This window comes from Chelmon rostratus, chromosome 16, assembly GCF_017976325.1.
Source record: "Chelmon rostratus isolate fCheRos1 chromosome 16, fCheRos1.pri, whole genome shotgun sequence".
In the NCBI taxonomy this organism is placed as follows: Eukaryota; Metazoa; Chordata; class Actinopteri; order Chaetodontiformes; family Chaetodontidae; genus Chelmon; species Chelmon rostratus.
In genome coordinates this window covers 18,972,172-18,999,954 of record NC_055673.1, presented here as the reverse complement: position 1 = coordinate 18,999,954, position 27,783 = coordinate 18,972,172, and the positions used below count along the sequence as shown (strand labels likewise).

At 44.5% G+C, this 27,783-nt stretch overlaps 1 protein-coding gene across 1 annotated transcript; it reads right to left on the bottom strand.

Annotated features, from left to right (window-relative positions):
• Positions 1-387: 387 nt before the first annotated feature.
• On the bottom strand, positions 388-3,902 carry irx1b (iroquois homeobox 1b). The gene is made up of 5 exons (XM_041955752.1): positions 3,666-3,902; positions 2,510-2,752; positions 1,317-2,109; positions 1,049-1,109; positions 388-436 (listed from the first exon to the last, which is right to left on the bottom strand). The coding sequence occupies exons 1-5, from the start codon at positions 3,900-3,902 to the stop codon at positions 388-390; spliced, it is 1,383 nt and encodes a 460-aa protein (XP_041811686.1).
• Between the last annotated feature and the right edge of the window lie 23,881 nt (positions 3,903-27,783).

Below are 27,783 nucleotides of genomic sequence, written 5' to 3'. Positions count from 1 at the left end.
TTAAGTCGCCCCCTTTACCGCCTGATTTTCCTGACATTTTACAAAACACCAACAATTTCTAATCCAGTGCAGGGAAAAAAGTCTCCAATAATAAATGACTATAATGACATTTATTTAGTTCCCAAAAAATATATTCTTTAAAGACAAATTCATATCCTGTATTTACAATTTTTCAAGGTTTCCATTCACAACAGAAGAGGCGAAGAAAAAACAAGGACATGAAAGAGAGATACGAGCAAATCTGTGACAAAAACAACCATCTCTTTTGCATGTAGAAGCTAAACAGTAATACTATGACAGGTTGCCCCGCCAAAAAATATCCTTCATTAAACTGTTCTCCGTTAAATAAAATTATTCCTTTCTTTTCCTTTTTTTTTCTTTGTCTTCTCATGATGTTGTTGTCAGAACTCGCTGTGGTGCTGTCCCATGGTGTGGTCTAAAGTGAGGAAGGGGGACAAACAGGAAAGGCAGGTCAGAGGTGAGATATTTCCTCAAATACTGGGGGGAAATATGTATATATACTTTATAACTAATATAATTATATTGTGTAAAAAAAAAGTCATGTCTTAGTTCATTCACATCTTTAAATTATTCACAGGTTTTAATACTGTGATTTTCTATTTTAAACAGCATTTAAAACAATGTTAAACTCTATTTAGGCAAATGAAAAAAACACTATAGGTAAATTGCTTTATGTCCTTTCACCCTCCACTACATTCCTGATGTTGGTATCAGCGTCTTCTTTGACAAACATTAGCTGCATTCACCGAGGGGGCGTGAATAAATGGCGGCAGATTATTTAAATGACACAGGTGGCGATAGCTCCGCGTTGTTGGGGGGCCCCCGCAGGATATATTAGAGCGCTGCCTGACGAGGCGTTAAAGTGGAGACTCAGTCGCATGATTTATGTGCCGAGTTCTGCCTTCAGCCCAGTCAGGTGTAACAGTGTTTACCTCTGCTTTAAGGTTCATTTAGCAGAAGACATGTGGAGAGAAATGGAGGTTGATAATGTCATAATGCCGGATTGATTTCCAATGCGTGAGGTTACCTGTCAGTGATGAGCTGGAATGGGGACTTCAGGGAATCAGGCCTGTGGTCGCTCTCTTCGTCTGCAACAAAAAAGAAAAATAGGCCCAATTAAATAACAATTTATTGGTTTGAATTAGCTCCAAATTTTCGGATGTAAATTGTAGGCTATTTATATTGCCCTTTAGATAATTAATTTGTTGGATCAGTTCTTGCTGAAATATGCGCACTGAGGCCTGTTCCGTAAACAATTAATTGCAGAGGCTTGTACGATCAAATGCAGTCCATACCATCTCTTTTTGGACTGAAGCTTCCCGACGACTCTACATCACTGTCGTCCTCCGTGCCCGAAGTTCCGCGGCCCGCCGTGGCCGGCCGTGCGTCATGACGCGCAACCGGCACCGCGCCGTGGAGAGGCAGGTGTCCGGCCTGCGCCCCTCCGAGGAGCGACCTCATGTTCAAAAGAGAGTTGGCATTCAGAAAAGCCGCGTTGGCCCAGTTGTGCAGCTTGCCAATCTGGCATGTATATATCCCATGACCCGGGAGTAAGGCCGGGTGGCCGGCGGAGGCCAAAGCCGGGTGGTGCGCATGGGCCGCGGAGGAGGGTTTGTGAGAGCTGTCGGGGGCCGTGGCGGTCTCTGCCAGGGACCAGATTTTGGGTTTGCTCTGCGGTGGTCTCTGGCACTCCTGTCTGCTGGGAGAATGATCCACTGCGAGTTTGACAACAGGCGATCTGTTGAGAGAAATAGTCGCCTCCACTCCTCTCAGGCCCTCCACAGAAAGAGTCCTGCTACTGTCCGAGCTCTTCGGCTCCGAGGCCTGCGCTCTGGCGTCCAGGTCCACCTCTACCTCTCCCTTCCCGGAGCCCTGCTCCCCTGCCCGCTGCTCCTCGGGTCTCTCGATATCGACAGTTTCCAAATCAATTTCCTCCTCTTCGTCTTCGTCGTCGCTGCCGTTCTTGCCGTGCTCGTCCTCGTTGTCGCTGCTGAAGATGCGGCCGTCCCGGTCCTCGGCGCTGCGGCCCCAGGTTACCTTGTTCTCCTTCTTCAGGCGTCTGCGGGCGTTCGCGAACCACGTCGACACCTGGAAAAAAGACAAATTTCCCCACATTATAAACCAGCATAAAATCACTGTTTGTTTGACAAAACCGTTATGAAAACTGGAAATTAGATATGCAAAAAAAATCTTAATTATCCTTCACCCCGTTTCTCCTAATTCCTCATTATCATTAAACGAGCTTTGAAATCAGAAATATTTGGAGACTCCTCTCTCGGGGTGAACGTGCGACTTTATTCAAGGATCAGTCACACAAAGTGGCAACAGGATTATCATATTAAGTGATGTAACACGCAGTTTAATGAACGGTTGATCTTAGAGGGAGTGAGAAGCATGACATCACTTCTAAAAAACAGGCAGATGGTGATTGATTCTCGCCGTGGACGGAGAGTGGGGCACTGGGGCACAAGCCACAGCTGAAGCCCACCTGTGTGAGTGTCATCCGGGTGATGATGGCGAGCATTATCTTCTCTCCCTTCGTGGGGTAGGGGTTCTTCTGATGCTCCTGCAGCCAGGCCTTCAGGGTGCTGGTGGTCTCCCGAGTGGCCGTCTTGGCCCTCGACGGGTCCCCATACGGATACTGGCCGTACGAGTAGAAGCCCTGGGCGGCGTGGACAGGTAGAGAGGCTGGGTGGGACCCCGGGCTGTCCTTCAGTTCGTACTGGGAGCTCTGAAATGTTAGTGGAGAGAGAGAGGTGACAACTTGTTGAGTGACTGGTCTCGAAACTGATTTTCTCCTCAAGTTCACAGAGTGCGTAAAAATCAAGGATGAAATATTAAATGTGCGGCTATAAAGTTTTTAAAAAGTTTGAAAATCCCGTCAATTTGATGCCAAATACTCGCTTTATCAGAAAATAAGGAAGAGAACAGGCTTATTTTAATTTCAAAAGTGGTTTCCTTAAATGTATTTTAAGATTTCTATTTTTGTTTCGATTTAACGAACTAAAAAGGGATGTAATTAATTTATAAAACACAATTTGTAAACATTTTTCTATAACATTATTAATTACTTACATAATTAATTATTAGGAGGATTTTCTAATTAATAAACGTTTTTTCCTTAAATATAGGCTACCACAGTGGATTACATCTAAATTTCACGTGATTTTTTCCCATTTCCATAATTTAACACACACACACACACACACACACACACACACGCTCTCTCTCTCTCTCTCTCTCTCTCTCTCTCTCACACACACACACACACACACACACACACACACACACACACAAACCTGCATTGACAATTGCAAAGTTTATATTGAACCTTAAAGCTGACGCGGTTCTCTTCTGTGTGATTATTCAGTATTTTGCCACAGAACGTATATGCATATATTCATCATTTCAACACAAATAATAAAACGCTACCTGCCAATGCGGGCTGCAGCTGATACAATTATTATTTATTAACGTTTGTAAAGCAGCAAATAGCGCTGATCTGCATCAACGCGTCTTAACTACTTTGCACTATTGGATAATTGTGCATTAGTTATTACAAGCGCTCAGCGTGAGACACAGTGAGAGTGTGCGATTAACACCTGAGCTGCTTCAGTCTTTGGTGGACAAGTATCAACTCTCACCATCTGGGATATGAGGGCGAGGTCTGTGGCTCCGCTGTACGGCAGAAAGGCACTGTAGTTATGAGCCGCCCATGGGCTCCCGTACATCCCCAGCATGGAGCCGACAGCCGCGGTGGCAGCGGACGAGCTCACGCCGCCCTCGCTGCCTCCATCCCGGGTAGAGGCCGGCCGCTCGCCCCCGTACACTTCATGGGAGGCACTGAGGAACTGGGGGTACCCCAGCTGAGGGAAAGACATGTCCGGAGAGCGCGTACAGTAAATCTCTCTCCAAGTAAAAGCCACACGACAGCAAGAGCAGGCAGGGGGAAAAAGAGAAAGTAGGAATCCCCAGAAAGAAGAAGAAGAGGAGGAAAGGGGGTGTCTAAATCACCAGAGTCCCCCTTTAAGAAATTGTCAAGCTTCTCCACTTCCACCGACCCGGAGTTGAATCACAGCCGCAGTTTGGCACCTCGAGTGCGGAGTGATGCGCGCGTCTGGCCGCAGGAGCTTCTGGATGTGGAGCTGACTGACTGATTGGCAGCCTACTTAAGCACCAAGCTCCTCCTATGCCCGGGGCAGGCGATTAGTGCATTGGTTAGCCTAGGTCGTGTGTGTGTGTGTGTGTGTGTGTGTGTGTGTGTGTGTTGGTGTTGGTGTGTGTGATCTGATTTCTGCAGCCTTCACTGTGTCTATACAGAGAGGAGAACCTGTGAAGTGTGTGCGTGTGTGCATGTGCGTGCAGTGTATAGTTGTCTTTTCATGGTCAGTGTGACTTTATTCAACAAATGAACCACCTCCCTCTGTCCTTATAGGAGCACAGTGGCTTATTCTTGTGCGCATATACTAACAGTTATTGTTGGGAAATGTATAATAATAATAATAATAATAATAATAATAATAATAATAATAATAATAGTAATAATAATAATAATAATAGATCAAACAACTGTTGCAATTCGAACGCATATAGCTCGCATATTTTAGGTGCCATTTGTCCTCCATGCTTTGACAGCTGATCCGCAGGGTATGCCGGGACATTCTGGCCAGCAGATGGGCCGGGAGGCATCGATATGGTCGGCCAGATCCGAGAGGAATGTCCGCGATTATCGACGGAAGTCAGCGGAGCATATTTTCAGAGGCAAGATAAAGGGAGGCTGAAGGTAATGACAGAGATCGAGGGGGATAAGAGATAGCAGAGATATGAAGCGCACAGGAGCTGTGGAGTGGAAAATGGCAGATGTTTGCTGAGAAGAATGGACTACTGTACTCGACTGAACCTCGGTTTAAAGTCACGGATGTTGCAGAGAGCAAAAAAAGCCAGTGAAAGAATAAATTTGAGGTGTGAGATGCAAGAAAATCTCACATTTTAATGGGGAAAGTCTATAAACTGGGAGGATGCAGATTGATGCTTCCTCATTGACAAGCTATCAAACCAGCAGCCCTGTTTCAATCTGCTGCTTTGAACGCACACATACACACACACACACACAGAGAGTCACACACACACAGTCACACAGACATGCACATTCGGGCAGTGCTAATGAGGTTGAGCACCCAGCGCCCTGCTCAGTGGCCCTGTGGCCCTCCTGGGTTCCCTCAGAGGTTAGCTGCGTAATTACTCCATCCCCATAAATACAGATTCATCATTTCACACTGGAGCCCCTGATGAGCTTGGCTGAGCTGAGAGAGAGAGAGAGGAGAGGAAGGGGTGGTGAGGGAGAGAGGGAGGGAGGGAGGGGAGGATCTAATGATTTAATTACAGTGCTTAAAGCCCACTCTGGCTAAATGATGGTCCTCTCTGTCTCTTTCTCCGTTCTCTTCCCTCCTCAGCGCTGGCACCTAAAGGGCTTTACTCATGAATCTCAAAGCTGTTTTCCTAAACACATATTATGACAAGCGCCACCGCCGCCGCCACCGCTGCTGCCGCTGCTGTGTGTGTGTGTGTGTGTGTGTGTGTGTGTGTGTGTGTGTGTGTGTGAGAAACAGAGAGAAAGAGAGGAGAGGGAGAGAGGATGCTTAATCTCCATGGCATTTTAAATGGCATTCATGGAGAGCGACTCTATCCTCATTGCCAAGGTAAATGGAGCCAAGGGACTCTCCATTTCAGCTCGATAAAAGAGCAATGTTAAAGACCCTCACCATTTCTCCCTCTCTCTCTCCCTCCATCCCTCTCTCTCTCCCCCACTCCCTCTGTCTCGTTTCTCACTTAAAATTAATGTTTTTCTCATGACAGGGGAGGGAAACGAGACATATCCACCATCTAATAGGATAATATAGCCCCATTCACCACCACCACCCCTCCCTCTTCCCTCCCTCTCTCTCTCTCTCTCTCTCTGCCTTTGTAGCTGCCTGATTTCCATAGTGTCTCTGTGGAGAGGCAGTTAATGAATTCCTCTGAGCTGGAGAAAGGGGGAGAATGGTTTGGCGGTTTAGAGAGAGAAAGAGGCAGGGATAGGGGGAGGAAGGCTTTGAGCTATGCCATTCAACTTCACAGCCTCGGCCTGCTTGTGCATTCACTGTGTGTGTGTGTGTGTGTGTGTGTGCTGTGCTGTGCATGTGTGTGTGTGTGCTGTGCTGTGCATGTGTGTGTGTGTGTCTTTTAACATGAACCTGCTAAGACTACCAAATATTTAGACTGGCCTCAGACCTCTTTTTATGGCGACGGTGGATTGAGGGATCTCAGGAGGCAGCTTGACTCTATTTGAATCCCATTCCCTGCTATTAGCTCAGCCCAGACAAAGGAATAACTTACCGCAGGAAACATTCGAATAAAGTCCCACAATCCACTTGCACTGGCCATTTCCTCCTGGGTAATTTGCATTGATGTAAATGAAGACGGCCAAAAACATCATAAAGCTGATTTCTTTTTGTCCGCAAACACTTCAACAAAGGAGGGATGACAGCAATAATGATTAAATAATTGGCTCATTTGGCATTCATAGATACTACTTGCAAGAGCTCAGTTCTTCTGTGTGTAAAACCTTGAATATTCAACAGTAATACAGTATTAGAACACCTTCTACTAGTGTTATTTACCGTTTCAGTAATGAAAGAGGGATCTGAAATTTGAACTACAGTTGTCAATCTCAGTAACGCTCTGTTACGTCAGTAATTCATGGGGTCAGCTTGTTGGTGGTCTTACCAGAAGTTTGTTGGAGGGCTGATATGTGGTCAGACTGCTGGAAAACACGTTAGCTTGGCATAGGTTAGCCTCAAGCAAAATAGGAGAAATGTGATTCCTGCTAACTCAACTTGTGTTTGGCTGTGCCCAGATCACTCTGTATATAGCAGGGCAGTCGATGTGGATCACCAACATGGTGCCCGCGGGCACCAGGTCGCCCCGAAGGACCACATGAGTCACCCCCGGCCTGTTCTAAAAATAGCGCAAATAGCGCCACTTACCTGTAATTTATTTTAGTTGCTATTCTTGTTCTAATCGCACTTAAATGTAAACTGGAAATGACAATTTATTAAAAAAAAACTTTAAAAAATGTTTACTATAAATGAACTCTGACCTAGTATAGTTCAAAGGTCAGTATTGTGTGCATGAGCAAAACGTAGCATTTGATGGAGATCATACAAACATGGTGGAAACAAGCTAGCGGGCGCAGTGAAAATGAGGAGATGACTGACCCCCAGAAAAGATGGCAGAAAAAAGAAAGAAAACATATCATTTTCATGATGAATGGGAGGTGAAAGGAGCCTGCGTGTGTCTCATTTGCAGGGCGACTGTGGCTTTCACGAGACCGGTTAAAAACTCCCAAAAAGCAACCAAAGCCTCATTTTGAGCTACAAGAAGGTCTTTTTAGACGGGGAGGTTGTCGAAGAAGCAATGATGCTAATTGCTAAAACTGTACTTGAAGACGAGAAATATGGAAATCTCTTCGATGTTTAACTGGGGGCAGCTACAACGGTAAGAAGAGTGTCGGCGATGTCCGGGAACTTGGCCGACCAGCTGGACCGTGATCTGGGAGGTGCAGGTGGTTTAGCATCCAGTGTGACGAGTCAGATTTATTTAAAAATTTGAAAGTTGATTTGAGTTGATTGTACAAACATGGTGCAAAGCAATTCATGATTTGTTAAAAAATGTTAGCGGCTAGTGAAAATGGGACATTGTGATTTCCTAGGACTGTTATAGAATTGAATTTGAAAAAGGTCAATTTGAAAATCACTTGCACTTGAAGAAAATATAGAAATAAAATGTTGCATATTGATATTTATCTGTTTCCTAGCTTGTTTAATCATTGTTGATAATCAATGTGAGAGCTCATCAACATATGATCAGTGTCTTCACATCGATGAATATCATTAATTATTCATAATATCATATAGTTAAAGGGCAAAATTGCGCAAATTGGCTATTGGTGACCCCTGTGCTACATAATGCTTTCAGAAATTCAGAACTATTTTCTAATGATCCCATAATGCAATAGGTTTTTTTTTTTACAGATGCAAAAATTACATAACAGCAGAGAGATTTCAAAAACAGCTTTATTTACATGTTGTGTCTCTTTAGTTTTTCTGCTAACGTTAGCCACAGAGAAGCCTACATTAAGGAATAGAACATATTTGTACGGGGGCAATTTTCTTCTCACACTCAGGGCGGGAAGCACAAATGCTGTCATCAAAAAGGATAATGTTGTACTGCTGTGTTCAAGGCTGCAAGTCGTATATCTGACACATTATTATAATTTCACTGCTTCCTGGTTGATCACCGACTGAAAAGATAATGGACAGTGAAAATGTGGAGAGATGTCAGCCATATTTCAAGCTAAAAAAAAATATTTGATAACCTATTAGCTACCATGAGAACGCTAGCGTTCAGCCACTTCCTCGTCAATGTTACCGTTACACAATACAATACATTACATCTGACGCACATCTTGGGCACAATTATTTAAGCCTGGAAGTAAAATGCGCTGGATGTAGTCAAGCTCACACTGCAACATTAACTGTTTTGCTGTCTTTTCAACCAGTATATCAATCAGTAATGTTATGTGACATTATGCTCACTGGAATGCACGTTTCTCACGTTGTGTGACATTTCAAGCTAGAGTACATCCAGTCTGTCTTACTTCCAGGCTTAAATAAATGAGTCCAAGATATGCTTCAGATAGATTTCAGAATTAAACAATGCCTTTCCTAAAGTATCGTGAAACACTATCAAACGGTGACATTAGCTAGGAAGTGGCTTAATGCTAATGTTAGCTGTTAAGCGTAGCTAATGGGTTATCATGTAATGTCAAATACATCTTGTCAGTCGATGATCAATCAGGAAACAGTGAAATGATGACGATTTGTCAGATTCCCTACATTTATACGATTTGCAACCTGGAACACAGGAGCAGTACGTTTGTGTCCTTTTCCATAAAAGCAGTTGAGCATCCTGTCAGAGGAAAAATGGCCGCCGTGTGAATACGGTCTACAGCTATACTTCTGAAACGCTGCTGGACACAGTCACAGGGGCTAACGTTAAGCTAGCTGATGATGGTCACTGAGTCTGGTGTTTAATTCATGTGCGGGTATAGTCGTTTAAAGGCATTATTGAGTTGGGCTGAGGAGCTCAAGTAACATAACAAGCAATGAAACTGATTACATTTGCTGTTAGGTAATTAGTATTAGATTACTTGTTCACCGAGCAACATGTGTACACTGCTCTCTAATCACATATACTCCCAAATCTGAAATCTTCATGGACTTAATGAGAAATTGTGACAGTAAGGTGAAATAATTCCACTTGCTTCTTTTGTCGCTTCCCTAAAACAAATGTTAATTTCCTGCGAATCTAAGCAGATAAAGCCAGGCCCCTGCACCAAAGCCAAGACGCTCAATGACAGCTGATATGCCTTTCAAAGAGGCGAAATTGCCTGGCTTAATTGTCACATTTCTTCCGTTGTTTTATTTTCCTAAATAAATTGTCTTCCACAGGCATTGTCAGTCTCCAGGATGTCAGAGAGCGGAGGGAGGGAAGGAAGGACGAGCGGCAGAGACAAAGACGAAAACCCCGTCCTCGTCTACTTGACAGCAAAGATAAGCAGTGATAGATTCCGCTCTGACCTGATGTTAAAACAGACGGATCACTCCAACGCATAACAGATAAGCCTGCCTGCCTGAGGTAATACGTTCAGCTACCCAAAGTTTTATGATCTCTCACACTGAGCTCGTACTTATTTTATCACTCTGGAACACTTTTTTTAATCACAATGATATTTGACATACAGCGGGAGGGAGGTGTCGCTCGTGGTCTTAATGGCTTACATCAGCTATTATTCTCTTCTTACCTGCTCTCTGGTGTTTTATCTGGTGTTTTTGCTTGACTGTGTATCTTTCACCATGAAGCACTTTGCAGCTGTGAAAGGTCCTGTATAAACTGGCTTTGCTTGCCAGTACATCTGTGGCTGTGTCAGCTGACAGCCGCTCGCCTGGAGATGGACCCTGTTTTGACGTGTGAACATTTTGACCCAGAGGGGAAACACTCGACAAAGAGCCTATCATTAGCAATTAACGGGCGGGCTAGTGTTTGTTTGTCAGCAGCTCCTTTGGAAGCACAATGGACTCATTTACAGTAGATGGGGCTGATAAGAACCACTGACCTCCGGCAGGGGTCACTTTGAATTTCTCAAAATGGTCACCCCACTCGCGAAACCCGACCGCTCCGTCTCTGTATTTGCCGACTGCGGCCGAGAGCTGCTGTTAAATACAGTTCCATCATTCCCTGTAGAGAGAGCGATGAAAACAAGCGATGTTCAACACGATTGCTGACTGAAAAAAATAGGTGAATTCCCACCTCCTCCTCTTTACAGAAAGACTTAGCAGGGGGCTTTTCTCATGGCCAGGGATCTGATTGTTTTCTAAACGGATTATTAACTCTTTTGTTACAGTAGGGGTCACTTTAATGCTTCTTAGAGCCCATTAGCATTGCTTAAAAGAGCACACACACACACACACACACAGATTGCTGCGTTCTAGGATTTGGCGTTTCTTGTCTTTGTTGTTCACAGTGGGAGCGGAATGATACCGTTATAATGCTGTCAAAGACAATACCTCAACTTAAAAGGGGGAGTGTGAGGGAAGGGATGTGTATGCATGGCTGTGTGTGTGTGTGGGTTGTGATGAAAAGGTGCCCTTAGGAAGACCAGTAAGCTTAATGCAATAGTGCTGACTTCAATGGATACCTCAAAGAGAAGTGGCATTACACAGTCCTCTCCAGTGAAAATCCCCTACAAGTCCTTGACTGAGAGAAGGATCAGCTCCGTCTTCACTTCAGGGCTGCAGAGATCTCCGAGCTGGAGGAGTTAGGATCCGATCGAAACTTGTCACCTATGACTGAGCTTGTGTAACTATTTATATAATGCAATATTTGCTATCTGTTCATCTATTTAAACAAAAGTTAGCATCAAATCTTTACGCACCCTTGGGAAAATCAAAGATACTCAGCTCAGGTCAAAGCATCATGAGGTCTCAGAGCACTGAGGTGTTTGCTCTTTGGCTCATATTGACCATATGAATGTGATGCTGGTGTTGGAGGGGGGGGCCCCAGAGACCCTCGGATCCTGGCTGGGTGCCTCCCCCAGCTTTGAGCTGCTGTTCTAGGGGAAGGATAAAGAGGGTATCCCTTACAGGCCTGACCTCCAGCCATCCCCCTCTGTCAGAGTGAGGGGTCAAAGGTCAGATCAATTGGCTCCCCGTGGCTCACTGTCTGCAACAGGACTTAATCACCTATTAACTGCCAGTGAGAGGGATATGGTGAGGGGCTGTTTGTCCCTTTCATCTGGCTGAAACTGAACCTCCTGGTCTATATAATGCCATACTCCTATCGTGTGTTTCAGAAACCTTCATGCCAGGTCTTATGTTAAAGCCATATTTTGTAGATATTGCCTAAAACACAGTACAATTATGCAGTATTAGACAAAACTGATGATAAATGATATGAGCCAATATTGGCCCGTCAATACAAATGGGACAGCCACTCACCTGGAGATGCCAGTAGGGTTATCAATGACATGATGGCAGCGAAGATGTGATTTTGCCAAACACTGTGGCTGTGGCTTACGAGCAGGTCTCGCCACCTCTCACGGGGTTGGCAGTTCACTCCTGTCCACATGTCGAGGTGTTCTCGAGCAAGACACTGAACCCCAAGGCGCTCCCGATGGGCAGGCCAGCAGCTTGCAAGGCCTTCAATCTGTGTGTGTGTGTGTGTGTGAATGAGAGGCCAATTGTAAAGCGCTTTGTCCGTTCAGGTAGAAAAGCGCTACACAAGTGCAGTCCATTTACCATTCAGTAAAAGTCCTGCCGTAAAAGTTGTTTCACCCTGCCCCGATTTTACTGTCGCATAACGGTCTGAATGGCAGGCCTTTCAAATGAGGTCACATAAAGCATCAAAGCATGTGGTTTACATTTTGCATGTCCTTGTCCATTTGCAAGTCATCATTTCCAGTGACTAAAATAACCTTTTCTAAAATTTAAAACTGCAGTCATCTATACTGGAGCGAAAAAGTTGTGTCACACTTCAACCATATTTTTATTCTGAAAAGCAGCGCTCAGTAAGTTAGTTTAAAAAATACAATCAATTACTCATTACATGTTCAAAGTTATTACATTACCACAACCACAACCACAACATGCTGATCACTCTGCAGCAAAAGTAATTAGCCTGTTTAGCCATTATTTTTAAACCTGAGGAGCTCAAAGGTGCCTTTAAACAACTCCAAAACCCACACCACATTCTCTGTATTTATGTGTAGGAATAGACAAGGAGACTTTCAATGGGTTGCAAATAAATTAAATAGCATCAAATATGTCCTCTAAATATGTCCTCCTGCAGTTTGAATCTGGCTTTGTCTAACTGTTCTAACGCCTCTATTATTTTGTGCCGTGTAAATGTGTACCATAAGTTGGGTGAAATGTCAGCCTTCTATTACCCAAGTCAAGTCTATTTTATTTACATAGCCCGAAATCACAAATTCTCAAAGGGCTTTAATACATCATACAACAGCCTTCATCCTTCAACCTTGATTCAGATAAGAAAAAAAAACCTCTTTGATGTGGAACAAAGAAGCCTCAGGATAGATCCCTCTTCCAGGACACAGACACGCAATAGATGCCGTATGTGCAGAGTAGAAGTAACAGTAACAGTAAGTTTACACAGTCAGAAACAGAATGAGAATATTAGTGAAATAGATATAGATACACAAATACGTGAAGCATCTGCCAGGTGCAAACACTGGTACCTGGACCACACAACCTCCTTTCCACCATGATGACCTGAAAAGAGGACACAGTTATTATATCTGGATCTGTCGATGTAGATTCAATCAATTGACTCCAGCAGCATGAAAATGACTCATGCTCTGAAACTGAATATCAGCAAACCATCAGCTATGAGCAGCTCCACCAAAAAGTATCAGCAGCAGCAGCACTTAAATCCACTCTCAATATCAATATTCATATCCTTGTCACACTCCCTCAATAAACCTAAAGTACGGTAAAGTGAACAGATACATGAACTTGAAGTATTTTGTTTTTACTTTCAGGCTTTGTCCATGAGCCATTTGGGCGTGCTTCCTGCTCTTAAGCTCTATCAACTTCCTCCTAAACCCTACACCCGCTCGAAACACCTCCACCCTGCAACAAGGTTGGTCTGACCCAAAGGAGGCACCTCCAAAAAAATTACATTGTGGGTTGATTGCTGGCAGCCTGAAATCCACCTAAATACTGCAACGTATAAGTCACAGGATTATAAAAACATAATTATATGTTTCCGATAAACTCCATTCAAAAATGTAAAAATTCAAAGATACTAAAAGAAGATGAAACTGTGTTGATCCATGTGGAGAAATTGAGACAGCGCAGCAGCAATATTAGTTGGATATACAGCGAACACAGACAAGAATGTAAATAAATGGTGGTGAAGAAATATCTGCAACATTTCATATAAATAAACGTTTGTTTGCAAATAATATAATTCAGCTCATACCCACTTTATGAATCTTTGCATTGGCTAATCTAAACACCTGGTGTCTGGTAGGGCTTTCCTGGGCGAAATCCTCTGGCACACAGGAAGTGATGGGCTTTATTCGTTTGTTTGAAATAAACAGAAGAAGAAGAGCCGGGTAATTAGCGTCAACAGCGATAGCCGCAGCAGCTAAACAGATGAAGAAAAGAGCCTCGCACTTTGTCAACTGAACATCCAAAAGAAAGATGTCGCGACACTGGCTGCAGAGTTTGATTGACGAGTGCTTTTTGGGAAATGTAGTGCAAAAAAAAATCAACTTTGACCTCAGACGGTGAACACCAACTATTTCAGCAAATCATACTCAAATAAATTATGAGCGCGAGGAAGTGTAAAAAAAAACAAAACATCAAGATCAATTACAGTGGAAACACATAAATGAAGCACACGACTATACAGTGACTCAGTATGGATGTACACAGTCAAGCCCAACAGAAGGCCAGACTGTCACATATCTGTGCAAAGACTCAATAACAGAGAGTCTGTCTTGCTGCTGTCTGTCAAGCCTTTGAGAAGCAACAGTGGAGGTGGGGAGCGTACATTCCTCACAGCGGCTCCATGCAGCTCGGCCAATTAGCAGCTGAGTGGTTTGTTTAAGTCCAAGTGATGATGAGATGTTGTGCTGGGAGGCAGCCCAGTTCATTAAGCACACTGTTGTCTCCGGTTTACTCAGCTTGCCGGCTTTAACAGCCTCTCAGTGCTTGTTTACCAGCCGCAAATATGACAGACTGTATGTCAATTTGACCGTCTGTTTGTGTGAGTGTGCATGTGTGGAGGTGATGGAGGAGGTGGTGCGATTTGTGAGCGTGTGTGTGCATGTGGGGGAGCGTCTGCGATTTAAGGTACTGTATGCACAGGAGGTGGACACAGTAACACCTGTGCAATATATGCAATTCAATATAAAAACTCCTCAAAAATTACCATTAAGTTGAACCAACACCTGCCTGACTGTCAACAAAAAATGAACATTTTAAACTTCACAAATGTAGCTTTGACTGCTGGGCTGTCGTGTTGGTTGCTGCATGGCATTTGATTGTATAGGGATTCGTTTTAATGTGCTTTGGTGAGGAGTGATACTGATGCATCTTGACTGAGGCTGGATCTTTGAATTGGACCGTTTTCATGCCAAATAAATAAATAATGTTTTCCCCAGTAGGCTATTTTTGCTGCCTTTGAAACAGAGCACAGCAGCCCTATTGCCAAAAAATAGTATTGGACAATTCTGCAAAACCTGGGATTATGTAAATTGCCACTGTTTTTAAAATTACTTACCTTTTACGTTATCGATGCACACTATCTGTGGTGTGGTTCAGGCAAGGAAAAGTTAATGATTGCTGCAAATAAACTGTGGTTTAAGTAATAATCTTGGGCAATTTATGTCTTCCGGTCTGTTCTGTCATTCCTCTAGATGAGAGGATCGATAGCAAGTGTTCTTGTCACTGTGAGGTAGAAAGGAAACCAGCAGAAGATTCAGGAATTCCCTTTGGTAGCTCTTTTACCCCCCTGCTTTCACTGTTAATGCTAAGCTAAGCTAACAAACAAGCACGTTTCGCAAAATAACAATGGTGAACGTGGTTAAAGACGACGTGAAACGCAACCTCCCACTTTAACCTCCACAGCCTTCAGGGCAACGCACACCGTCAGCATATGACATGCATCAACCATCCACACTCACTATTTTGTGTGTATATAAACCAGCACACAAGCACCGTCTGGATGGGTGTAATTGCGGATGTGTTGCGGGCCACGTTTGCTTCCCAGCATCAGCCTCTTCCAAAAAGCAGCAAGCAGCATTTCCCAGTCGCTGTAGCTTGCCAACTCCTTCTATGACACTTTCGATGTGCGCTACAGGCGTGTCAAATTGCACAATGCCGGGTGATGCTGCCAGTGTGTGTTGCACTTAAGTTTCCGCCTCGTTAGGCACACTTGGCGCTCATGACTGAATGACGATACCTGGACGGCAGGCCGAGGGTCAAGAAACGTCTCCGATGTTCCTTAATAGCAGTTGCCTTCTTAATGCTGCCGCGCCTAAGTGAAGAGAACTGCCAAGAAATATATGGGAGGTGGATTTTTATCAGTTTCAAACTTGGGATGCAAAAGTTTGGTTATTTTTCCACAGATCAGTAACCAAATGATTCAGCTGATAAAGCTGCTCTGCATGAGGCTTCATCAGTTTTTATAGTGAGACCTACTGAAAAAGTGTCATCTGCAAACTTTTCATTTACTATATACGCGAAGAATCTACAAACATGGTGTATATTAGTGCTTGTAAATCTCATTGTACCGTACAGATTCAGATATTTTGGAGAACAGGGAAATATTAGCCCGAAAGCCTTATTTTTCCCGTATCTTCACTATCAGTCCACGTGAATGAACATTCATCCTACGTGTGCAGCCATTCAGCCCAGCTCGCTACCCGCTTGTCCAATAATGACTCCTAATCAATGTGACTAATGTCTCTTTTCACTACTTGGACAAATATTAGTCCAATAGCAGCAGTCAAAGTGCAATTACACCTCCCCTCACCCCTTTGTTTTCTCATTCAACACAGTTTATCAACCACGCCGTGGAAGCTACAATAGAAGACCGGAGGATGTTGACCCAGTGAGACCCAAGCCCATTCTACTCTTACTGATAAAACAGAGCCAGAATCACCCGCCTTCCACCCTGCAACACTCACGCTCTCTCCCTGCGAAGACAAAGAGCGATTTACGAACGACGGAGAGGAAGAGGAGAGACTCGCCGTGCGTCCTGAAATTTTTTCAGAGGGCGGTTTATTCAAGATGCCACGGCTGCATGCGTCTCAGTCGGAGCGTTCAGGAGGGTCACGGCTTTGTGACCGTGTGTGTGCGCGTGCATGTGTGTGTGTGTGTGTGTGTCAGAGCAATTCTTAAGGCAGTAATGCAGTGGGCGATGACAGATCACTTCATTCACACGAGACGAGGGCAATTACTTCAACCATGACAGATTGCCTCAGCAGAACTCAGTTTAGGATAAAACCTCTCTCACCCCCCTCTCCCTCTTTATATCTCCCTCACCCCTCTTCTTCCCCTCTTCAATAAGGAATCTTGTGGTTTTCCGAGCTAATGACTTCCTCCTCACTGTTGCACCATTGTGTGTGTGTGCGTGCGCGCGTGTGTGTGTGTGTTTGAGCAGGGGGTGACAGTACCATCTGTCTGGCTGCTGTAGCCCTTGCCCCTGCCCAGCTGGTGGGCACTGAGTAATGGGAGAGGACTTCCTCATCTCGCCCCCCTGAGACACACACATTAGTATGCAACACCTACTGTCAAAGCGAGGGAGAGAATAAGAGACAGAGAAAGAGAGAGGGGTTTTTTTTCTGTTTGAGCATTGAAACCTGAGCAACTCGGGTTGTCAAGTGATGAACGCTGAATGCTCCGCGTCTTGAAAAATTGGCACATGCAGCAACAATTTCTCTGCGTGTGTCTGCCTCTGAGTGACAGTGTGAGGAATGTAAATGAGCGCAGACTAAACCGCTGGATCGCTTATTGAATGGGAGGTGGAGAGGAGGAGAAAGAGGCCATGTATGACATAAGCTGCCGAAAAACAGCACGCGAAAGGTGTGACTTGAAATATTTCATTTCACATGCGCACAATTATGAGCTCATGTGAAATACCACCTCTGTCGCAGCTCTCCACTCGGTTCCCGCCATCCTGTTACCGTCACTGTTCAATAAAGGTGTAAAGTACACAATAAAATCATTTAAAGAGAAAAAAGATATTCTGATCAGAAATTTTCTGCAGCAGTTTTCTGTTTGAATAAATGATTATTAGTCATGTAGTTCATGAAATGTCAGAGAAAAAGGGTTAAACAGAACCAGCTGTCTAAAACCCCAAAATACTCCAACTAGAACAGAAAAGCAGAAAATCCTCGCATGTTGGTAGCTCACTGCTAATTAATGGGGAATTTCACCCATTTTACTCATCAAATCAGTACTGAACATGAAGAGCGCTACTCAGCCCGTGACAACAGCTGTATAATGTCCTCTGAGGCTTTTGAAGAAGTTTCTAAAGTCTGATAAAACAACAGGATCTCCCTGACGTTCATTTAGCCAACTGCTGACGCAACAGCGAATATGATTATGAATATGATGAGAGCAACCTAATTTAAAAATGGTTTGCGTTCCCCTTTAATTTTCTAATTTTCAATCAAATAATCAAGTAATTGACTACCCATTTCCACCCCAATCGTCAGAATAAATATTGGCATTGTATGTTTCGGTGAACCTTCTGCATTGTGTTGAAACTTTATGCTTCTTCACTTTCAGACTTCCGTTTTCAATGTTCTGATGTGGCAACTCTGTGGTTTGGAAAAGATGCTGGAAACTGTCCTGACACCCTGGTTTGTTGTAAGAATCCTGCTTAGTTTTGATTTGCTTCCAGTCTTAAGTGGTGAGTCTGCATTGTAAAAAAAAAATAAAATGGTGAAAAAGGTCAATGAGTAACTCTGCACTCACTCAACAGCGGTCGCTGTGCTGCCCTTGAGCAAGGCACTGACCCCCCAGTGACTGTCGCTGTGGTGGGAATATAGTCTAAGTTTATGGAATTGTAGTGAAGCAGCATGCTGCAGAGACGGCAGAAATAAAGGTGAAAGAAAAACTGGAGTTGGAATTAAACGTGTCCGTTTGGCATTTGACAGGAGCCATCCTGAATTAGACTCCTCCAACATGGCCGATTAATGATGTTTCTTTATCTCCACGCTGGCTTCAGGCACTGGGTTGGATCCGCAGTGTGTTGGCCCACAGAGTGTGATACTATCCCACACTGTGGCTTTCTAAATCTATCCCTCTCTGTTTCTGGTTCCTTTCCTCCGTCCAGCTCTCTCTCTCTCTCCCTCTCCTCCATCTCTTTTTGTCTGGCTATCTCTCTCTCCTCCCTCTCTCTCACCCTCTCTCTCTCCCTGTCTCTGTTTCTTTCTCTTTTCAAGCGTGGAATCATTTAATTATCGCCTATAGCTTTTTTGGCAGGCTGTTGAATGCCCACCTCTCAAAGCCTGGAGGAAACAATTTACCCTGGGATATCACACACACACACACACACACACACACACACACACACGCACACGCACACGCACTCTCACTCACACACACTTCAAGGAGAGGATTTATTACAGCAGGTCCATCCGCAGTTCACAGAAATCCATCACCAATTCCAGATTGAGGAAATATTTTCTGGGGAAAAAAATAAGATATTAGCAAAACCAGAAAAATGTTTGGACATTTCTCGGATCCTGTAACATTTTGCATATGTCCTGAATGTATTTTATTACAGATAAGGTTGCGTTTAAGGCGACAGTTTGTGTGTGTGTGTGTGTGTCTGTGTGTGGGACTACTGCCTGTGTGAGGTAATGATTAAATGTCGTAAAGCATTTAGAGCGTTTAACTCCCCATTACAAGAACAGTAGGAGGTGATTCATTTAGGACTCTCGCCTACTCGTGCACATGCATGTGTGTGTGTGTGTGTGTGTGTGTGTGTGTGTGTGTGTGTGTGTGTGTGAGTCTGCGTGTCAATTGGAGCCCTATGGGATGAAGAAACCCATCCCTATAGAGCTGAAGAAGGCGAACAAAACACAGCAAGCTAAAGAAAGGACGCAGGACAGGAGAAGAGGGTAAAACAACTGGGATCCATTGAGAGGAAATTAATGGCCCATCTCATATTGTCAGCATTGTTATTGTATAAGGGGCTCTAGAGGGCGGGGAGCCCCTTAAAATGATGTCTGTTGAGAAAAAGAACACTAAAAATGAAGACAAGGCAAAGAGGGGGATGAAAGGCGAGGGTTGTAAATTTTCGACAGAGCTCTCAGTTCATTACAGGGTGATCAGAGATGAAGCAGGGCCAGACAAAGGGCCTCAGTGTTGTAAGCCAGCTACGTCAGTGTTGCACCGGGGTCAGCTCTTTAACTCATGGGCAATGAATAACTGGGCTTTCAGCTGGAACAATGGCAGGCCAGCTTTCCCCAGCTCCGGGTAGGACCTGCCTATTGTTGAGGAGTTGAACCGGGGAAGTCACCAATCTGTAGGAACGCTGAGAAGTTTAAAGACACGACGAATGAGTTGAGGAAAAGAGCTGCAGAGGCTGAAGATGTGTGCGTGTGTGTGTGTGTGTGGCTGTGTGTTTGTGTGCAAACCTGGAGGTCAAGAGTACTCCATCATCACCATGCCATTAAAGATTAAAGTGCACATGGGGCCCACAAGAATTCGGTGCCTTCTGTGTGTGTCTGTGTGTGTGTGTGTGTGTGTGTGTGTGTGTGTGTGTGTGTGTCTGCTATGGTTTCGTTTACAGGTAGCTGCTCAAAATCTGGACTGAAACACTCCAGGAAAAGCCCATGAGTGAGTCTTTGGGCCAGTTAGCAACCACTTTCTGAGCTGCAGCTGCCTGACAGGACCGCAGTCACAGATCTCAGGTCTGTTGTCTGCCAGCTGAAGCTTGTTTCTTTTTGAAATGACAGCCCACAGTGCTCCACGCACAACGTTTGGTCACCGTCAGACATGTTAGCCAATAGGTTTCATTAGTGCAACATAAGTCAAATTTGTGATCATATATTTTAAATCTTTATGTCTTTGACGCATTTTGAGGCTTCAGCTGTTGCCATCTTTGCTGTCTACAGCTACCATGGTAACAGGTGTCATCCTTCAATCACGAGGTTAGTGGAAAAGGCACCGTTCGTTTGTTCACACACACGGTGTCCATGTCCATGCAACAGACTGACATTAAGCAGGCATCTGATCATCATTTCATCATTTCCACATTATTGTTCAGTTTGTTATTCATTGACAGTTTAATATATTGTGTCAATTCAATTCAATTTAATTCAATTCAGTTTTACTTATATAGTGCCAAATCACCAAAGTTGTCTCAGTACACTTTACATATAGAGCAGGTACAGACCAAACTCTTTATCTACAGAAACCCAACAATTCCCTCATGAGCAAGCACTTGGCGACAGCGGCGAGGAAAAACTTCCTTTTAGGAGGCAGAAACCTTGAGCAGAACCAGGCTCTGGGTGGGCGGCCATCTGCTTCAACCGGTTGGGTGGGTGAGAGAGAGAGAGAGAGAGAGAGACAGAGAGAGAGACAGAGATATAGAGATTTACAGAGAGGTTCGGATGCATGTTCACAGTTTTTTTTTTTTTTCAAAATGATTTTAAACTTTTTAAAAATTGATGGAGGGTACCACTCAGCCTTTGGAAACAGGTGTAGAATCTCTGCTGCTGTTCTGGAAGAGCTTCAGGTCTGAGGAAACAACCCTGATGATGGCATTGGGGTCATTTTGCCTTACAAACTGGATGCATGGCATTTTTAAGACACGACCATTTACCAGGCAAGGAATATCTAACGAAAGAAGCTTTTGATGCGTTTTAGTTGCACTATGGGGAATGTAGGATTCTGTTTCAGGAGCTTGACCTATACTAGGGAGTAAAAGTCATAATAACTCTGTTCATGCTGCATTGATTGATTTGTGTAAGTGCTGCTTTAAAGGTAACATGTGGAGGTTTTTACCTATGATGCAGGCTCGGATGGACAACAAACGATGGTCACTGTGCACACGGATGGGATTTGCTGTCAACATCAATATGTATAACGACACTTTACCAACACTACGGTGACTGGTTGTGGTAGCCTTTAACTGAAGAGCCTATAATCTTATATGACTCCCTCAAGTCATGTGATGATTTTTTTAGATTTTTATCCCTCAACGTGGCATCAGAAAATGCAAACCTCTCACCATTCTTCAGAAATACGAGGCCACCTTCCAACTTGACAGAGACTCCGCTGTGAGAGTATGAATATGCTTAAAGCAAGCAGGAGCTTGCAAAAGCTTGGCAGCATCTTCTGTGTATGACTTGGTCCAAGCAGCAAATGCAAGCAATCCAGATTGTTACTCCGACATCAACAAGGTGGTTAAATTGTCTTTCCCACTGCCTTTGAGCAGCACAGCATATGAGAGGGGATACTTACGCGAAGTTGCAGATCTCGTCTGTCACACACTCGTCTCTCAGCCCTGATGCACATTCACCTGTCAAAGACACCACAGAGACCACAGAGACATCTGACCCAAAGCCAGCTGTTGACGTGTGGATGGAGGCAGCTGATCTGAGGCTCAATCAGGAACTGGGAGGTGCATCTTCATTATCTACCATGCAGGAAGCTGAAGCTGAGGAAGTCAGCGAGGAAGATTGTGTTTATTCAGACAGCACTATGGATGGACCATCTCCTGGCACGTGAGTAGCTGACAAAAAAAAGGTATGTGCACCCAGTTCATGTAGCTATTTTACCTTTAAATAACAGCTTCACAATACTTTTAATGATACACTGACTTAATAATAATATGGAGCGTGGTGCCATTCCCACTCTGTGCTATGCACACCTGTTCTTGAACTATGTAACTTGGGTTTGCAGGTAAGATCTCCTGCAAGAAGTGTGTGACACTTAACAGCACTAAGTTATACACCACCAGCTACGTCGCTGAAACTGGATCATATTTCACGGAGGAAATGGTTTTCCCCCTGATGTCCTCCAGCTGCTCTGCCTCAGCTCTCTGTGATTTATGGAATTTCCTGACGGACAGACAGCTTGTTGCTAAAGTAGCCGCTAACTGCTGCTAACTGCAGCTGCTGTTATAGCTCGGTTAGCTGTGCAGCTAGCTGACTTGGCCCGGGCCAGACAGGGAGGTCCAAATTTCAGTACATTTCGTCTGGGAGTGTAAAAACTGGCAGAGGTGAGACACACTAAAATCTGATCAGTGGTTTCTCAGATTTGGCAGTCGACGGACAGATGACAGGCCAAATCAAAAACAGCAGAACCAACCTTTGTTAAGTTGACATTTCCAAGAGCAACAAGACAACTGCTCACATTTAAAGCCATTATTTCTCTAATAGTTTTGTCAATATTGAAATCCCGAATGTCTGCACAAATTTGCAAATTTTGGAGGAAGCTCTGGCCTTGTTATACTGTAATTGCATGCATTTACATACATTTTTTTTTTTATTATCACACATTTCTCTCATGTCAGCAGTTTTGTGTAGTTTTGGGTTGGTTCTGTTCTCTGCAGGTCATTAGATAAAACTTTCTATGCTGGCTGCTTGCTTCATTGAAATATGTAAATTAACACAACAGACCTGTCACAGTTAAGCCCTTGCTGAACCTGCTCAGTGGAGTCACAGACTCCCTCGGCTCATATTATGTTTCTCTGTGCTGATGGACACCTGCCTGCTGGTGATTAGCTGTCATTCACGTGGTGATATTTACTGTATATCAGCAGCCAACCAACATCATCCCACACACACACACAGACTTCAATACATTAAATGAAAAAGGTCCTTTCATACATACATCCCTCTCATTGATTGACTGCACACTGCAGTGTTACCTCTTAACACCTGATTTAATCCAGCATCTTAAACCCAGAGTCTTGAAAATCTATTATTTTTGCCAACAGCTGTGAGATCATTTAATTTGTTTCCTATGCAAATCAAATCATGTGTGGGATACCACCTGAAATCTGATGCCTGAAACATTTGACGGACGGGTGGGTGCACATCCACAATTACCACACCCTCAGTGGCAGAGGACTAAAAAATGATTTCTTGAGCTGGGTATCACTCACAGTGAGTGCACACACACACATACACACACACACACACACACAGACAAAGCAGCTGTCTGAGGCAGGCAGGGTCAAACGGTGGTTAATTAGTCCCGTCACCTGCTCGGGTCATCACACCTTCAGCTCTGCTCGGCTGAATAATAATCCTGCAATATTAACACTGTCACATTGGCTGAGGTGTTGGAGTGAACCTGTTGTTGATATAATACATTACATCCCGCTGTCTCGCCTCTCTGACACACACACACACACACACACGCTCTCTCCTCTGCTTCCCCAGCCGACTGAAGGGCCACCAGAAACTGTCACTTTGCACTAATGACTGCTACAACGATGTGTGTGACAGGTCTCCTCTCCGTCTCTATCCCCGCAGCAGCATCACATGTGATTACTCAGCCTTTCGCTTCCTATCTGTTGCTGCTCCCTGTAAATTATATCAAATGTGAACCACTGCCGCAGTGGTCTGTCAAACTGTGAACCCGTTTTGAAATTTACTCTCTGAAATGTGTCTCATTAGCTCGATCTCTCCGCAATTTCCAGCAATGGGAGTTAATGATGTATTGCGAATATTCTCGGGCTGGAGAAAGGGTAGATTTCAGCATCAAAGCGTGTGCCGGGAGGCTGTTTAGTGTTTGTTTCTCAGGGAGAGTCCCTCTGTATGGAAAACAGGCAGGTGCTTCACGGAAGCAGGCAAAAGCGGGAATGATTTCCCATCTGTCTGTTCCATGGAGAGATAAGGAGGCCGTCTTATCCGAGGTGAAGCGCATCTCCATGCATTGGGAACCTTTTAATGGGGCGGAAAACCTGCCTTCCGCCCCTGAAAATCCACCTTGGAATTCCCATTTCCAACCGCCTGTGACTACCTGTCTGTCCGGAGCAGCTTCCCCATCAACTTCTGCTCTCTTTTAGATTCTCCACATCCTTATCACCACATTAATTTGCTTCTAGATAAAAAGCAATTCATGTTGATATTTATTTTGATGCAGACAAATATCACAATAACTCAAGTCTGGAGATTGCTTGCACACAGGCAAGCACACACACACACACACACACACACACACACACACACACGGGGATAGAGGGCTGGATAAACGCCAGCCAAGCCTCATTAGCTTCTTGCTGCTTTTCTGGAAAGACAGGCAGAGTGAGGCAGGAGGGGGAGACAGAGAGGGGGAGGTTAGATAAGCAGAGGGGAGTTGAAAGAGAGTGAGAGGAGGCAGAAGGAGAGGAAAACCAGGTTTACGAGGGGCGGCAGCGAGGTAGAGCCCTGCACAGTGACCTGTTGGATTAAGACTATTAGAAACCCATCTGGGGCTGCTTGACCACTTCACTGGCAGATCCTCCCCCAGCAGCCGCTCAGCTGACCCCCACTGACACAATACACCCATGGGACACACACGCTAACAGACACACACACACACACACACACATACACACCTTCTCTGATGGAACAGATGAAATGCTTCATGTCAGTCCTGAAATGCTGCATGTGACTATCTCTGACAGATGGAGAGGTGACTCGTGTCAAATATGGCTCAATTTACTATTCCATAATGGGGTGTTAACATACTAAACCAACAAAAGCTTGTCATATAAACTCAGTTAGGCTGCATGCACGTTTCTTCACCTGATAGTAAGGCTGATTTTCCATTTCATATTATCCTACAGTAGAAATGTGTCCGAAAATTGCAGATGCAAACACTGCAAACAGCTTGAAACGTCCCAAAACGTTTATTGTTTGCACATGAGGTGAAGTGGAGCGTCACTTGGAACTGGCGCACTGAAAGGGACTGAAGTGTGTGTTGAAGAGCCACAAGCAGTTGAAATTAATTGAGGTGTAATCACTGAAAGCAACTGAGGGGTGTAGGCACCTGCAGCCCGTCACTGGCTGTTGTAGCTGGTCTTGATTCTCGATTCACAAGAGCTGCAACATGAACACACTTGGAAGAATCAGTGTTTACTGCCCCACCCTGTCACACACTACAAGAGGTGAAGGTACTGAGATGTCTGACACTCATTCTGAAATGTTTGAAATGAGAAGACTCCTTTGCAGTCTTTTCCAAAAAGCTGCAAAATTCAATACGGATTCATAATTTCTCACCATTTTTGTCTCTTCATCGCTCTCCTCGTTCTCACTCTCATCTCATTAGCCTATTTTGTGTCGCTGACGGGCACCATCCCTTTCGGGAAACTTTTGTGGGTGGTTGCTTTGGTTTGAGTTCATCTTCTGCGGCTGCGAAACGTTTCCGCCGGCTTCACTTTCCCAGTCATGAAGAGCCTCCGCTACATGAGATTATGAGCTGTGGGGCTCATCGCAGACAGACGAGCTCCCAGCTGAATCACTCCACATCAAACCCTTCAATCACTCACCATTTACTGGGCTAAGCACAGATGAGAGGGCTCCCTGCTGCTCCACACACACACACACACACACACACACTTGTGTACACACAAACCTGCTGCAGAAACGCTCATGCACAGAACAAAGTTAGGGATGCAGAAATACACTCGCCTGCGTGCACGGGTACGCACACAATCAGATCGCATGCGCCACGCACACAAATGAGCAGCCTTTTTAAATATGCACCATGTCTTTGAAAAAAAAAAAACTCAAATGGAAAAGAGAAATATTTATTACGGGGGAATCGCTGTTTGGGTGTGAAAGTATAGCCTGTATTAGAGGAAGTGTGTGTATGAGTGCGCGTGTCCCAATGGTGTCACCATAGGGACGAGGTGATTAGTGATATCTATCCAGCAAATCATGTGCAAGCGCATCATTACCATAGCTCCCTCCCCCCCTCTCTCCCCCTCCTCTCCTCTCATCTCTGTCTCTCTCTGGGGTGCGTTCGCTCCCAGCGCTCCTTAAGTGTTTTAACGTGTTAATAATCATTAGGCACTGTGCAGTCAAGTGGGAGAGGAACGGGCGGTTGCGGTGATGGTGGGGTGGGGGGTTGGGGGGGGGGTGTAATGATCGGTTGACCTCTGACCTGTGACCCCCGCCTCCCCTCCTACCGTCTCCCCCCTCTGTGCTGAGTGGCTGGCCTCTCATCTTGGGGGTCCATCAGGGACCTATTAAGGGCTGTCTCACACTCCGCCACCTCACTTAACTCTGCCTTGTCAATATGCTGCAGTGTGTGTGTGAGGGACAGAGAGACAGAGAGTTTGTGTTTATATTCACCTCCCTGTCTAGGAAGCCAGTCTCCTCTCCCCCCCTCCATCTCCCCCCTTTTTCTGTCGATCACACTTATTTTTTGCTTCATTTTTCTCTCTCCCTCTCTCTCTCTGTATTTCTCTGTGGCTCTCCCTCTCTCTTTTCTCCCTCTCTCCCTCCCTCCGTCCCTTCGCTGCGTCTGTCTTTGGAGATGCTAATTCCTGGTCCAGGGAGACTAGATGAAACAGAGCTGAGTTTCTCTCATTAGCTGACACAGATGCCGAGGCGTGTGGACCTGAATAACAACACTCTGGCAGGCTGCTGCCTCCTCTTCCCTTCCACATGCTCTGTTTGACGATCTCACATTCCAGCCATATTCCCCACAAAGAGTGTGTGTGTGTGTGTGTGTGTCACTCTGTTTGCTTAGCTGTATTGCAAGTTTTCTTGAAAAGTTGCGTATGCCGTAATGTCATTTTTAAAAGATCTGTGAGATTTCTTTGGGGAGTCTGACTCATTTTTAAAGCACCTTGAGTCGCTTTTTCAGGTCAACAAGTGTGTTTATTTTTATTTTGAACTATCAGGACCACTACAACAATTAATTCCAATTAGGCTAAATTAGTATAATTAGTTTTTCCAACCTTTATGGACAGCAAGAAAAGCACTAGTGCAGCAACCAAGCTCAGAGACACACAGATTGATAGAACACAACTGTATAAGTCATAACTTTAATGCAGTCTTTTTCATCATGATATATCTATAGGACCTCTTAGACCCCCACATATTAGGGATTTCAGGTAGACTCTTCAGTCTTTCCCTGTTTCCCTGTAAATCCCCATTTCCCTTAAGAATTGTTCCACAATGCGAGCATCAATTAGACTTGTTTCTTGGCTTCATCTCTAAATGCTTCTGAAGCATTGTTACAGTAGTTCATTACATCAGTCCTGGAACCCAGCTCTGTTGTATAAATGGTCCCCATCTGCATCGATTTTCAGGTAGCATATGTAGCCTTTAGCATCAGTTAGCAGGTAGCATTAGCAGCCAGGGGAGATGCACCTTCTTCGACCAAAGCACCTGTTGCTTTTTCCGCAGCTTCGTTTTTATATATATCTTAAGTTCCCTCCCTGTTGAAGGGTCTAAGCACACCCCCCAGGCAACCTCACACCCCCCCACTGTGGAACATTTTAAGAGCGTAAATAGTCTGTCTATTGAAGAGGATGATTAAATCGACACTTATGTGCTTTGACTGTTTGATGCATCACACTGCAGTAAATTTATGCCAAAGAGAATATATATATATATATATATATATATATATATATATATATATATATAGTGATTCATCATATTGT

Coding starts and splice junctions, on each gene's coding strand:
- irx1b (XM_041955752.1), bottom strand. CDS start 3,902: ATGTCTTTCCCTCAGCTGGGGTACCCCCAGTTCCTCAGTGCCTCCCAT. Junction 1,110..1,316: donor CTTCAGTCCAAAAAGAGATG/GTATGGACTGCA, acceptor TTTTTGTTGCAG/ACGAAGAGAGCGACCACAGG. Junction 437..1,048: donor TTCCAGCTCATCACTGACAG/GTAACCTCACGC, acceptor TCCTCACTTTAG/ACCACACCATGGGACAGCAC.